At 42.2% G+C, this 15,695-nt stretch overlaps 1 protein-coding gene across 5 annotated transcripts in view; it reads left to right on the forward strand.

Annotated features, from left to right (window-relative positions):
* cadps2 (Ca++-dependent secretion activator 2) overlaps positions 1-15,695 on the forward strand; it is a 210,858-nt gene that overhangs the window by 41,923 nt on the left and 153,240 nt on the right. For all 5 annotated transcript variants that reach the window (XM_079567674.1, XM_079567670.1, XM_079567671.1 and 2 more), the window contains exon 2: positions 3,056-3,169. In XM_079567674.1, coding sequence (XP_079423800.1) covers positions 3,056-3,169 — 114 coding nt within the window. The remainder of the gene's footprint in view (positions 1-3,055; positions 3,170-15,695) is intronic.

Below are 15,695 nucleotides of genomic sequence, written 5' to 3' on the forward strand. Positions count from 1 at the left end.
CCATCGTGGATATTGACACAGATTTAGCCACTTTTCAAACCTCCTCCTGACTATTTTTGGAAACGGGGCAAGCAACAAAGCTACCATCGCGTCCTGTAAGCTGCGCTCGCCTTGTGCATATAAGGCTATGGCTCAAACAAATAGTCATCCGATCAGTGCGAGCGTCTCATTTCTCTCGTGTCAGTTTTATGATTGGTCATAAACACAGAAGCTCCGTCTAAACTCGCCTCTAGCACGGGGAAAAAAAACAAGTAATCAAAGTTTGTGGAGAAGTGAAAGCAAAGAAGCCTGCAGTGACATTGACGTCAGTGTTCCGCTAATAGCAGCGAACTGCTTCCTGTTGTCACTGCAAAATAAAAGCGTTCACAGCTAGGAGAGTTTTATTGTGAAAGAGTTAGAACATGACTTGGGGAATAGTTTAAGTGAACTTTAGTAAATGAGTGGATTTCATTATATCATATTATGTCGTCAGATATCGTGATACATGTTTAGGTCCATATCGCCCAACCCTATTTCTGATAAATCAGGACTGTGGAAACGGCATGATCTTTCCGAGTTGTGACACCGGGGATGTTTCATTGTTGGAAGAGAAACTATTCCAGAATGTGATAGGCATTATATATTTTGCATTCGCACTTTTAAGGTGCATAAAAAAAGAAACCTTGATATTAGTGTGTATTTGACATTTTAGTGACACAGTGGCTGAATGGGTGGTTAGCATGGCGCCTTCACCTTCTAACACGGTGGCTTCTATATTTTCTTTTTTACATCAGTCAATCACAAGTCATGAGAGTGAAAGGTCATACATAAATCAATCAGCTTAACCCTAACCCTGCCCTAGACACTAACCTTAAGGATGGTGGGCTGGTTCCTGCTCTTAATACATTGATGTTCCCCCACTTCTTTTGACGGGGGAACATAGGCACCGACATACAGCGCCATCTACTGTGGCTATACAACGCACCCTTTTTCCTTTTATAAATCATTGTACATGTTGCTGAATCGAAATGCTGGAGGAAAGTTGGAATAGGGTGATTGATTCCAAGCGAAAGAAAACATGTGACGTGATTGGCTAATGACGCCGCTGCATTGTCTTGTTTGCCATATTTATAATCATTTACTGAAGACTTATCTAACATCCTGGACATTTCCCTCCCGCTTATCTTTTTTATTGAGTGTGTTCCTGAGGTCAGTGAGGACGTACCAGTAGCTGATGGTTATCAGACGGAGAAATAACTTCCGGTTTGATCTGACAGCTCTGACAGGGCTCAGATCAGAAAGATGTCGTGCTGTTGAAGTTTCAGAGAAGTTTTTTTCTTTTTTTCCCCCACAGGCTCAAGCGAATGATAATGTTAAAACTCTTGTACTTTCAGATGAGCCAACTCTAAGGCCTTTTTGGAAATTAAGACTGTTTTTGTCTTGCCAAAATGCCAACTTTTTCTGTCCGCTATTGTTCGTCAAATTGCCACTTGACAGATGTAAAGCGTTAATACTTACCACAGGGGTTTTCGTACCAAAGTAACGATTAGAAACACACTGTCACTTTACATTGTTCTATGTATGACATGCAATGAATAGTCTTGCCTTGTCTTTTGGGAGGGGTCTCTAAACTTCTTGTTGCAGTGACAGTGAAACCATTGCTCTACTGTAGCTCCATTCTCATGTTCGGCCTCTTTGATAATAAGAACATTTGTCGTATAATGAGCTTCTTGTCGGCGGAGCTGCTGTCATGGACGACCGAACAAAGCGTTTTCATCCACGACTCACCGTCTCATCTGTTCTGCCTCTACTCATCTGCATCCATTTGAACTTTTAATGCATTCTCCCACAGCAAGAATCAAACTATAAAGTGCTGTCACATATAGAATGGAGGAAATTTTAATTAGTTACTGGATGAGGAATATTCTTTTCTTGGGATCACTGATATTTGAATAAAAGTCCCTCACATTGATTGATAGCAATTTTCGATTAACATAGCCCGACCAAAAAATGAACTTGCCACCTGGATTTAACTAACTGTTCTGATCTGGGGTTACTGCAGGTGGTCAGGTCACGGTTCAGCAACACAATGTGAGATCTGATGACGACCCGGAACATCCTGAATGACCAGGTTTTTCCCCATCAATGGATTTCCTTCTTCCCTGATGGTACAGGCGTATTCCAAGATGACAATGCCGGGATTCATCGCGCTCACGTTGTGAAAGAGTGGTTCAGGGAGCGTGAGACACCATTTTCACACATGGATTGGCCACAGAGTCCAGAGCTTAACCCCATTGAGAGTCTTTAGGATGTGCTGGAGAAGGCTTTGCGCAGCGGTCACACTCTCCCATCATCGATACAAGATTTTGGAGGAAAATGAATGCAACACTAGATCTTTTTGACACTGCAGAAGCTTATTAAACTGTCCTGATGATGATTTCTTATGAACATCCTCTGAGAGTCTGTCACAGTGTACCGAAAAGTTGACTTGAATTATAATTTCTCTTCAAAATTAGGACAGAAGTTGATTTCAGCCAGTTTGTGATGTTCATTCCAGCCAAAGAAAAATGAGTTTGTTTGTCTGTTATTACGCTGCATTAAGAACAAAAGTCTGCCTGGAGAACAATGAACCCACTGCGTGATTGAACCAGTGATTCATTTTTGTGCCGAACAAACACCTGGACATTTCAGTACAATCCGCGAATATTGTCCGTATTTAAAGTTCACATTTCAGTCTGCTTCCCTTTTAAATGTCTTAGTCATGGCTGTTTAGCTCCAAGTGACTTCCTGTTACAGCCATAATCAAACATTTTGTTCTCGTCAAATACTCAGCAATAATTTCCGGACAGAATAACACAGAATTGGCGTAGTCCAGTTGAAATTTGTACTACAGTGGAGAACTCCTGGGGTGACTGAAAGCCCACACGACAACAGGGAGCATAGAAATGAAAATGTGACTCGCCTTCGCTTTTGACAACTTTAATCTGCATTCACTAGAGATTCGCTTCTCTTTTCTTTTCTTTTTTGCCCGAGTGAGCGTGATCCACTGATTTGATCTTCTCTCTTGTTTTTGCAGGTGAATAAGCAGCAGCTGCAGGCCGTGAAGGATCGATTCTTGTCGTTTCTGAACGGCGAGACGCAGATCGTGGCTGATGAGGCTTTCTGTAACGCCGTCAGGAGCTACTACGAGGTACCATCACGGCTCATTTCAGTCGCCCGCGCCCCTGTTCTTTAGCGGGACTTTAGATTACCCTTTCCCTGTGAGAGCGGCGCGCTGAAGAAGGAGCCCTGGGGAAATCCTGGTCCTTTAGAGATTCACCTGTGTGCGGGCTCCTCACGGCTCTGCTGAACATTTCAAATGGATTTAAAAGTCGCCTGCTCACAAAGCTGCGTGTACTACACACTTTACCACATTGAAGGAATCGGGTAGTTGTTTCATTGTGGAGGGAAGACATAAAGTTCACGCATCATTTCAACAAATGAATAATCACTTTTTACGCTATGGATACAATGGATAGTGGTTATATTCTTTATGAAACAGTGTTGTCAGGAGTAAAGTACATTTTCTTAAAGTGATAGTCTGTAAGTTTACATGGTTTACTGATGTAATGGATTGCGTATAATTGGTCACCTGAGCCTGCAATTTGACATAACATGACTGATATTAGATAATCAGATTTTTTTTCTGAAGTCCCGCCCTTTGATTTGAGCAACTAATCAGAATCCCTGGTGCCACCACTTTGACCAATGAGACGAGTTTTCCTGTTAACCCGGCCTGTCAGGTCCAATCAATGGACGTGTCAGATGAACTTTTCGCCCGCAAAGCACCCCCTCTGATTGGTCCCCTGTACTGTCAATCACTCTATCAGCCAATCAGTGTCACTGTTGCTCTTCCTCACCTCCTGAAACAAGCCACTCTGGAAAAAACAGATGAGAAAGGCAAAAAAAACCGCAATATGCTACGACACCTGCAGTGGCACTTATGTCCTCTAGGGGCATGAGTTACTTAGTACTGCTTTAATAAAATAATTGCCTCGGTTACTTAGACTGAAACGGTTCTCGCAGAGGAAACCGTCATTAATCAGATTACTCGTTGCTGGGAAATCTCGAAGAGTTACTAACGCCATTATGAATCAACACCATTATTCCCAACACTGCTTTTGAAAATGTCCACTCTCCTTATTTTGCCATCTTACAGACTATCACTTTAAGTACTGCACTTAAGTAGAATTTTTGAGGCTCTGTAGTTTACTTGAGTAGTGTTTGTGTCGAGAGGGGGAATTCCGGTATAATATTGGTGTTTGAAGCCGCAAAGTTATTTTTCGCAGAACCCGAGTTATTGTCAAGTGACACGTTTTCGAAGTCAAGACTCAAGATCACTCGCAGGAAAAGAAAATGGATTGTTATCATTTACAGGGAGCCAAAAGGAGCTTCCATACTTTTAGTTCAATTCAAATGTTGTGTTTTTGTGTCTGTAATTTATATTTATATAATTTATGTCGTGTCATCGGGGTTCGGTTGAGGTTTGTTTAGTTTTTGATGAAACTCCACCATTCGCTACTTTTCTCAGCAGTGTCGATAAACTAATGAAATTCCAGACAATAAAGTGCACTCTCCGTGTCGGACTGTGGTGACGGGGAATTAAATTGTTAGTAATATTTCGGAAGCCACACTTCATTTATAACGTATGAGCTCGATGACAATTATCGAGTGAAAGGAAACTCGAGAGGAGCCCCAATAATTCGCATAAATCACATCGCGAGGCTTTCCAGATAAATCACATTTACTCGGTCTCTTGCCGAAAAGAACAGTTTTCAAACGCCTAACTTGTAAGCGGCGATCTTTGTAACCCAGAAGTCTCCTTTATTTAGGTTTTGAGGTTTTTGATTTCACCTCCGCCCATCTCAGCGATGACTAAGTGCCTGTTGAGCTTTCATGGCACAAAGTAATTTCAAATATAACTGGTCTTGCCCCCAAAGAGATTAAGAAAATCGATTGGCCGTTCCTGTTGCTCTGTTTGCGATGGAGTTTTTCTTCGTTTCCTTCTTCTCTACCCTCCACCTCCTCAGTATTTATGCTGTATGATGGGGCGACCTCTCAAATGGCCAGAGAAGACCACACTGTGCCCTTGTTATTGTGGAAATGTGATGCAGCCACCCACGCGTTCACCGCCGATAAACCCGATATGTTTAGTTTAAAATGGTATATTCTTGGATTTCAAAAGCGTCTCCGGTGTTCGCCTGTAGTTTTTCAAGAATGATTCTGGTATTATTTCACTGATGTCAAAATGCAAAGGCCGTGTGACCACCCAAAACCAAAACTAAATCAAAGCAGCGTCCTGATTTTGGGCTAATACATCATTGATGCAAATGCAAACTGAGCCAGATGAAAAATGGAAAACATTTTGCCATTTTGGTCCAATCAAAAAGTCCACTTGACGGTTGACGGTTTTATTCAGCAGAAAGGAGGGTTAGCTTTGAATTGTGTCCTCCCAGAGTCTCCTAAAGGACTCGGGAAGCTGTGTGAAATTGAGTTGAAGATTTATGTCTAAAAGTGCTCCCTTCCTTTTACAGCAGTGTTTCCCAATCAGGGGTACGGGGACCCCTGGGGGTACTCGAAGACCTAGCAGGGGGTACTTGAAACAATTTCAGATTGAAAAGAGGGGGATATTGAACATATTTTTTATAATAAAAGCTATATTTTCTGTAAAATATGTTGCCTTGGGAGAATTTTAGGTTTATTTTGACCGCAACATTGTCCTTTTTCTTACAAATACCGTTTTTAAGTAATTACTTTCTAAATAAACTGCAACACCCCTGAGGTAGGGGGCACACTGACGACCATTGAAAGGCCCAAGGGGTACACAAGACAATAAAGGTTGGGAACCACTGTTTTACAGAACACAGTCGCCCATGCATTCACAACTATACTCGATAAATACTTGGGGCTTTTTTTAATATCAGCGTCGGGTATCGGCTTGATGCCACTTGTACTTGTACTCATTAATGTGGTTCCGATACCAGAAACCGATACCAGAGAGAAGAATTGGAGAAGTGGAAATACAGTATACCACCTCATAGCGCTGACTTTATTACAGACTACACTCCCTAAATCTGGATTTAACCAGAGCTAAATGTTGTCTTCATTTTAGTGCAGCGCTGCAGTGTTTACAAGACGACAGGCTAATGTTGCGAGTCTGCTGATTCTTAAAGCAGTACTAAGTAACGTGTTTACCTTAATAAATCCTTTTCATAGTCCCTGTGGGGGTAATACAAGTGTTTATGGGATGATTGGTGTCTCTGGCCAGAAAACCATGTTTGCAACTTGACTGCCACCGGACCGGAGCAAGCAATACACACTAATGGAATCACGAAGAAGAAGCTAACATGCTAACGGGCAAAGCTAACTGCGGGCTAACGTCACTTTAAACAGTATTTACAGCCAAGTTTGATGGAAAAAAAATATTTCCATTGTATAATTGGATGTACAATATCCCTCTCTCCCTTCACCTTCACTCTCCAAGACAATTAATAAGTTAAAAAATCGTATCTTGCTACGACACCTGTAGTTGCGCTTATGGCCTCTATGGGGCAAGACTTACTTAGTCCTGCTTTAAGTCGATTTATGCTCAGGGAATCACTGCATCTGGAAAAAATAATCCAGTGACTAAAAAGTACTGAGAAAATACAAAACACATAAAGCATGTCCATACTGAGCAAAATTTGGCTGCAGCAAAAAGACTACTTGCTAAGTTGCTACACGCAAACACACAGGAAAATCCACACGGAGTTGTAGTAAGGCTAGGGATGGGTACCGTTCGTTTTTTTGATACCAAGTACTTTAACGATATCTGCTTTTCGGTTCCGGTGCCTTAACGGTACTTTTTTCGATACCTATGTTTTTTTAATTCAATAAAAATAACGTGTATTAAAAGTATAGTTCAGGAAAAATCCTAAAACGGCACAGCAGAAGCTACACAGGAGCAGCAGCGTCGCCTGTGACTTCGTGTTTTGAGCACAATTTCCACTTAAGCTGTAATAAAAAGAAAGAAAGGACGTTAATACCTTAAGCTGCAGAGACAGGACAGATCCACATCAGGACATGGTTTTCTTTCAGCTAAACTTTTCTAAACACACTGCGCTGTTCGACGAAGCGAAAGCAACTTCACACGTCAAAGATCCTTATATGGTGTGAGCGCTCACTCTGCCACTAACAATTTACCAAAACTGGACCAACAATGTCTAATACAGAGTGAGCGCTCACTTTCAACAAACAACAAACAATCTTTGATATTCCTGTCTCTGCAGCTGCTGTAAAGTTGTAAACAAGAGCACGTAAGCTCAGCCTCCGGGTCTGTCGCTAAAGGTAAAGACGTCTTTCTTGTTGTCACTGCTCTTTTTTGCTTTTCAATTTGACTGAAAGCTCAAGTTTCTTATTCAGTCCTGGTTTAGTCCTGGTTCATAACTGATTTTGTTTAGCTCTGGGTTTTACAACCGGTGTAGTCCACGTCCTGGCTCAGTCCTGACGCAGACCGCGGCTCTGCCATCTCTATTACAGAAGTTTAGCAAGTTATAGCTTTGCTTCGCTATAAGTTAGGCTACATCTATGAAATATATCTTTGCTTCGCTCCATTTGCGCTGAAGTACCTGCACACGTTCATGTTGCTTTTTTAAGACTCGCTGAGGGTCATATATTGACGTTTGGAGAGAAAAAGAACCGGAAGTTGGCACCGAAAGAATTAAAAATTTTCGATACCGCCTCCGACCGAAGCTTTTCGGTCGGTTCCAAGTAGGAACCGTTTAACGGTGCCCATCCCTAAGTAAGGCTAATACAAATAGAGGCCAATTACTGCTAATATTGAATAGAAAATAAATGAATGCAGCATATGCATTGAGTGACTTTTGGACACGGGCTGTTCTTTCTCAGTGTGGACTTGACCGTCTCCATTGAACACCTTTATAAATCGGCAACAGGAGGTCCGAGAAGTGGTGTCGGTGCATCCCTTGTAAAAGCAATATTTAATTTGATGTTTACGTCAGATATGGAGACGCAAATAGGTCAAGTTTATGAAATATTTCTCCGATTGAGGTTTGTAAATAGTGTGAAGGCTGAATTTTGGCGTTTTGGTCGATGCGTCTCATTACTGCTTGTCCTTGTATAGATTGTTTGCTCCGAACGCTGCTCCAAATTAGCTTATTGGCTTCCCTTTCCACCAGTATAGCCCTCATGAACGAGCGGGCGCCGACTCCAGGCGCCTTTGTCGAAGCGCACAGATGGGCTCCTCTTGTGCTTGTAATGCAAAATAATGATTACAGCGCACCAACAACGGAGTGGGCACGAAACGAACACAGAAAAACACTCCTGTTTAGATCTCGATGCAGAAACATAACATGGTATGAGGCTCGAAGAAGATAATGGCGTGAAGTTAACTCTGGGGGGAAGCTTCAGCGGTGTGGTATGGGGTGCACACGAGTCTGTTCTCTATAAAGATGTTGGCGTGGTAATGTCAGTGTGTAGGTAGATGAGCTCGCATCAGGACGCGGTGCGGATATTCAGCGCGAACAGCGTTTCTTCATCAGTTTAATGGTTCATCGCTGAAACATGTGGAGGCTCCCAGTGGAAACATCTCACTCCTCCTCTGCTGCGCCGAGTGCTGAAGCTGCCGAGTGCTAAAACCCAGAGGGGACGAACATTACAGACTATGGATTCTGTCTGTTTTACTTGTTCCAATCAGGGAGAAGGGTTTGTTTACCGCGATTATCTACATCTTCCACTTAACTGCTCCAGTGTGAGATTTGTTTATTGTCTGTTTATTTTATTTTTTTAGTTAAAGGTTTTATGGTTGTGATATTTCCCCCCCCCTATCTGGGTATTTCATAAGAATCTTGAGCGTTATCTTACATAATGAAGGTTAGAAAATGCTTTGTTGATCTAAAAGGGCTTATCTTACTTCTATCCATCCAAACAAACTCCGGTCACGCGGTGGAAATTCATTTTTGAAAGTTGTGAAAGCACTTTTAGAGACCGATCATACAGGGCGGGTAAAGAACCTTGCAAGTAACATTTGAAGCATAAAAGCTCTCTCTCTCTGAGAAATCAAGCGCTCTTAAAACTGGTTCCATTTTTGCTAATCAGAATCCATCTCTGTGGAAGTTGTCATGATGTTAATACCATTTGCATTTAAATGTATGGATAGATATTAATAGATGTATGTGGCTACCACCTGGACTTTTGTGTCCTGTCTTCCTATAGGACGCTTATAAAATGTGTATATAAAAATCCTAAGTTAGATGTAGGGCTGGGTAATGTTAAGCAATACCAATATGCCAGCCATTAATGTCTTGACCGATAGCAAAAAAGAGTGAGCACACCCAAGCCCTTGAATCCCTATGAACATTTTCACATGGACACACTCTTCTTCACTTCTACCCTTCTTCACTGTTGTCCCATGAAAAGCTGAAAATATTTGCAGAAATGTGAAGGGTGTACTTAAAGGGACTAGATGCAAGTTGGTCATTGTATGCTCATTACTGCCACCTCAGGTCTTATGCGTAGCTGCAGCTTCTATACTAATCTCGTGCATGACAGCACTTCTGACCCGAATTGACATCTTTTTAAGTGACAGTGCAGGATTTTAGAGGCAGTTGTGGTGAACTGGTCTGGGCTCATTCTACACCTTAGGACATTGTTGGAACATGTAGGGGGAGGAAAATGCATCATTTTAACATTTTTAAACACTGTATAGTTCCTTTTAAGGGTGTACCATATGCTCACCTTTGACCAACATGTAACATTCACAAACGGTCCCAACAAAAACTCTAAATCATCCGCAACTCCGTGCTCTCTGTACAGTCATTCAACCCATCCTGCTCTACTGTTCCCCCTGCTTTTTCAACATGCTCACCATCAAAATCAAGAAAATAATCACCAATCACCACAAACGGTCTCTAAAATCATTGATCTCCGTATCACAGACCCTTCTGGTCATACCGCCTTTGCGATGCCCAATCCCGTCAGACCTTGGAAGCTAAGCAGGGAAGGGCCTGGTCGGTACTTGGATGGGAGACCGTTTAGTAACACCAGGAAGCCTAGCGAATGTAGTGAGTGAGTGAGTGGTTGGTGGTGGTCGGAGGGGCGGATGGCACAGACTGGTTGCCTCGCTTCCGTCAGTCTATCCCAGGGCAGCTGTGGCTACAATAGTAGCTTACCACCACCGGGTATGGAGTGAATGAATAATGCAATGTAAAGCGTCTTTGAGTGTCCAGAAAAGTGCTATATAAAACCGATGCATTATTATTATTATTATTAATAAGAAAGCAGTCACACACCTCACACGTACGATAGCCATGGACCCGGATTATCCTCTCCACACACACTTCCCTCTACTGCCATCAGGCCGCAGGTACAGGACTCTGAGGTGGGAGCGGGTACGCTTTAGTAAAAGTTCTGTCCCCTCTGCCTCTGCATTAAACAACCTGTAATTCTGTGCAAAACCCTGCATATTTTTGCGTAATGTGTTGATACTGTTCTTTGTTTGTCTGTTACATGTGTGCCTTTGTGACAGCTGTGAAAACAAATCCCCCCCGTGGGACAATAATGGTCTATCTGTCTACTTAGTTTTGTTTTACTGTATAAATCTCAGGTTCACTTGCGATGTATTACCATGGTCCTTGGTTTGTGCCAGCGTTGTTCTGCACAGCTGCCAAATTCAGAGCAGAGTTAGTGAGCGGTTCGGTATAGCAGAGCAACACTGTGATTGTACAACGCGGTAACAGTCGCACAAGAGCACTCAACCTCCGCTATCTCGACGAGGGAGCGGCCCTCAAGCATAGTCTAAACATGAAACAAACTGTCACCAAAACAGCATAATTATCACCATTGTCAGTCAGCCACTAGAAAATGAGAATGTGGGAGCTGGCAAGTAACATATAATGAAAGTTGCAAATGCTTCCTACTCTGTCATGTAAAAAAGTCAATAATTTCCTACTAAGTGCCCCAAATTGCTCATTTTCACATGGAGCTGGGAACACAATATAGGATTTCAGAGTCTTGGCAGATTTCTAAAGTGCTTTGGCTTTATATCAATGTTTTAATTGCTGAAATGAAAATAAATGCTTTTCATGTTTACGTCATCAAAATCATCCTCATCTTATACGGAAACAGATACTGTTATTACAAGTGAGAATGCCTTGATATTTTGTTTAGTCTGTATTTGCATCGCAGTGTTATTATGATAACTCACTTACTCAACAAATTTGGGGGGAATTTTGAGTGAGCGCCTGTACTGTGTTCTGAGCTTTAGACAGAACAAATGGCAACCACAAAAAGTCTTAACCAGACTGAAATGGCCCGTGAACTGGCCTTAGCATAAACAAACAAAGTGAAAGAATTCGAACTTATAGAACAAGGAACTGAAACCATTGAGTCCAGCTTCTGGGGTTCTCATGAAAGCTATTGGTGCAAGTCAGATGTACATTTCTAAACGTAGTTTACCACCACCGAGTGTGGAGTGAATGTACAATTGTCTCATGTAAAGCGCTTTGTGACTATGTCTGTGAAAGGCGCTATATAAATAAAGATCTCTTCTTCTTCTTCTTCTTCTTCTTCTTACTCCCATTTAGCTAAATCTGAAGCTGGACACACTAGAAATTACGTCTGCATTAGATCCTAATTATTTCCCGAAATGCAAACTTAAATGCATGAAATCCAGCATAAAGTTAGATGGAGCATGCGTTTACCCCACTGTCTTCAGAAATATAGCAACATGTTAAATTGACTCAATGCAGTCAACTAATAGCAAGACATGGTGATTAAGCCGATACATAAATGTTACATTAGTGTCATAAGGACCCCAAAACATAGTCCGATTTGTTCTTGTTTCACCCTTCTCTGAGTTTATGTGGCTGTAACAGACCGCCCTGATGCTCACCCTCCCCGATGGGTCTTTGTTAGAGACTGTGGAGAATTAAGACTGTAAAACAATTGAGACTGTAAAGACTAAGGTTACTTTGGAACATTAACTGTTACAACTGAAAAAAGACCAAAAAAGACAAGTATCAATACTTTTATCAAGCATCGCAATACTTTTAATACTTATAATACTATAATCATACTCTCCTTTGTTTTCCAGGAACAGTTACACAGCAGTATTCACTATACACAGCAATATTCAATCTAAACACTTCAGTAACTGTCAAATGGCATTTGTTTTTTGTTATGGTTACTTATACATACATTACACTGTATTGTATGTATCGGATTGTGGATCGTTCCAGCCCTAAAATTTACATTGCCCAAGCCAATTATACAACAGAGTGGCGCTAGCCCACAGTTAGCTTCGCCCGTTAGCCTGTTAGCTTCTTCTGATCATGATAAAGCAAATAACAACATTTAGCAAAATGTTCAACAACAAACAAAAAAAGCTGTAGACAGAATACAGTCAGGACTTACCTGTACCTTGTCATAAACCTCAGACATGCGAGTAGAGAACTGAGAGCAGCAAGGGAGATTTCCATTAGTGTGTATTGGGGCTGCAGGGTCGGAGCACAGAAAGCTGCAAGTGGGGTTTTCTCACCAGAAACATCAGGGGGGTAATTTCCTGTCCATCACAAAACTTTTAAAGCTCATTACATAGCCCGTAGTACCTCTTTCTCTCGCTGTGGTAAGTCCATCAGGTCACGGTGAATTTCTTGTTCTGTCTCTCCTGTCTTCAGTTTCTTTATAGACAAAAATCCGGATTACACTTGCTCCAGGCCAGTTTCACACCTGCCTTTATTCATCCAAATCTCATGTTTTTTGAGCCAGACCCTATTGTCAGTGGAAGGCTTCATGCGTTTGAGCAGAAGGACATAAAGTGGACAGTGTCTGTTTTTGGACTAAGTTATCAGAAGTATTATGATGCGGACGAATTGAATGATATTGATGACCTTTCATTGGAACAAATACTGCACTTCATTTTGGCTTGCAAGCTCTACATAGTATGGTGTTTGCAATTTGGTGTCAACTACTTTTTTATTGCCCAGGGGCCTTGCTATTTCTATATGATCTTGTGAATGGAGTGGCTTTTATGGTGGAGGTGTCTTGCCAAGGGACACAATTTTTAGAATTACTACCTTTGGATATCTTTGCCTCCCTATTTTTGTAATATAGCTTAAAATAGTGTTTGTGTTTAGAACTTGAGATGTTTGAAAATGCAGCTAATGCAAAAGTCCAGCAAAGGGTTCAATCCCTCCCCTTCCCCTAAAGTGGTCAATGTTCATGCATACCTATTAGGGCTGGAATAAAATACTTTGTACTGCAATACCAAGTGTCGATACTTTATCAAGTATCACAATGCTTGCAATACTTGTGTTTGGAGGCATTTTTTTTCAACAACTCCTTTGTTTTCCAGTATCAGCAGTTTGTTACATTTTGTGTTAATGCATTTTTAAATCTTAACACTTCAATAAATTTCAAATGGCATTTGGTATCTAAACTTTGGAAACATGACGATGAAGATAAACATATTACTTATCATAATTACTTATTGAATCGAGATACGTCTCGGATCGGCCGCTGAGTATCGTGATACGTATCGTATCGTGATACGTATCGTATCGTGATACGTATCGTATCGTGATACGTATCGTATCGTGATACGTATCGTATCGTGATACGTATCGGATCATGATACGTATTGGATTGTGACATAAGGGGATCTACCTATAGCAACTGTTAGTATAGGAAGAGGTCTGTCATTTGCCGAGTCTCCTGACTGGCAAAATGGTGACCCAAAAGCCCAAAACACAACAGCAGCGGTGCTGGGAGCGGTACCGTGCAGAATGAAAGCCACAGCCATGAGGGAAACGGAACCGCCACAGCAAGGAGCAGAGCTGTCCATGGCCAGCAGTCTCCTCGGACTGCAGCTTATGGCTAGCCCGTCATCGCGGCCTGTCACACCCTCATGGCAACAGCCAATTACCGCGTATGTCATTTTAAATCTAGGGCTTGCCTTTGTAAAAGGTTCATACTGTCTTCTTTGATTGGACTATTACTGTATTGTTCTTTTAGTGAGACAGAAGGTTGGTTTACCTGCTTTACTAGTTTTGATCACTTCCTGTGATCTCCGTACACCTTATCCCACACCTGGGATGCCATCCTGGAGAAGGCGCTAGTCAGTGGGGGGCAAAAGCTCTCCCTACTGACTGGTAAATCCATGTAAGCTGCCTACGTCATATCACCTCCACCACCAGGTGACGCTTCTGAGGAAGATCACAGGAAGTGATTGAGGGTGATTTCACACAGGCTGTAGTTAGGTCGACTTTAAGGGACTTTCGGCCTGACAGTGGCACTTTAGGGTCAGTGTGAATCTGAGCGCAGCACTTTAAGACCACTTAAACAGCCGCTCCGACTGCGGCTAAAACAGGAGGTCTCAGAGTGGCCTGAGCCGCCCTCTGCGTCGGGGCGGGTGTGGTGTGAATGTGGCCGACTTCTGGTGGACCATTCTCGCGTTGATGCCTCTTTTTTGCACGAAGAAAGAATGACTACGCGCTGCCTGAGGACATTTGGATTACTGCTCTGACAAGGCAAAATGGATCAACTTTAAATCATCAGGTACGCCTCTCTTATCCGTCTTTCCCTTCCTCCTGCTGCAGTGAAACTTTCCTCTCTGTGTGCTGATTGTTTCTCCACGCTTCATGTATAGGATAGACCTCCCTCACTGTATTTAACCACGAGAGAGAGGCGTGACCCCCGTGTTCCTGTACGTGCGAGCAAGTCGGTGTCGGCACATTGACAGGTCGATGCCCGTTGTCATGGGAATACGTTCGTTGAACAGCTGATCGTTGTTACGTGGCTGATGTTTTGTGCGAGCGCGTGTGAACACGGACTTAACTAACTTTGGAGTAAATGCAGTTGGAGCTAAGGCGGTCTCGAGGCCACCTACAAGGCGCTCCAACATGTGTGAAAACGGCCTGAAACTAGTAAAGCAGGTAAACAAACCTTCTGTCTTACTAAAAGAACAATACAGTAGTAATAGGACTTGCCCCTGCTGTCACAGTTCCACACAGTTTAGAAACAACTTAACACTAACACTCATCTTTTATTAATACTAGACTAACAGAAGAAGAAAACTTACCCAATAGTGCAATGACTTGTCCACACAATTTTACTGGTTGCATTTGAAGTAGCTCGAGGGATTTTTTCTGATGTCACATTAGGGCCACAGTTCTTTAGCCTGGATAGTTTTAGTGTCCCCTTCATTGCATAATTTGAATGTTTTCCTCCACTGCACATTGCATCCCATTTTGCCTCCATCTGGAGAACATCCCTCTGGTATTGCACCAAAAAGAGTCACTAACAAGTACTTTTTTTCGTTATGACATGTGTCAAACTTCACCTCGGTGGCATGAATTTTGACAGAGCTAGCAACAGTAACAGAGGGGGCGGGGCTTTTGTGAAAGGTCAATAGTGCAACTCAAAAAATTTAGCATAATGTTGACGTTTTCATAGCTCAAAATCTGTTCTTTTTGCTGAAGGACCAGCTTGTTATTGTAGGCTCACTTTTGGTCTCATTTGTCTCCAGTGTGTGTAACAGAAACACAGAGGTTTCCGTAAATCATATTCAAGCTCACGTCAGGTTTGCACTGAGAGCAGTGCAGCCCCTCTTGTCTCCGACACCATGACTGCTTGAGTTATACATTGTATGTGGCACAAATGTTATTACTCTATCTCTTTGC

The sequence above is a fragment of the Gobius niger genome (assembly GCF_951799975.1).
Source record: "Gobius niger genome assembly, chromosome: 12".
NCBI classification, from domain to species: domain Eukaryota; kingdom Metazoa; phylum Chordata; class Actinopteri; order Gobiiformes; family Gobiidae; genus Gobius; species Gobius niger.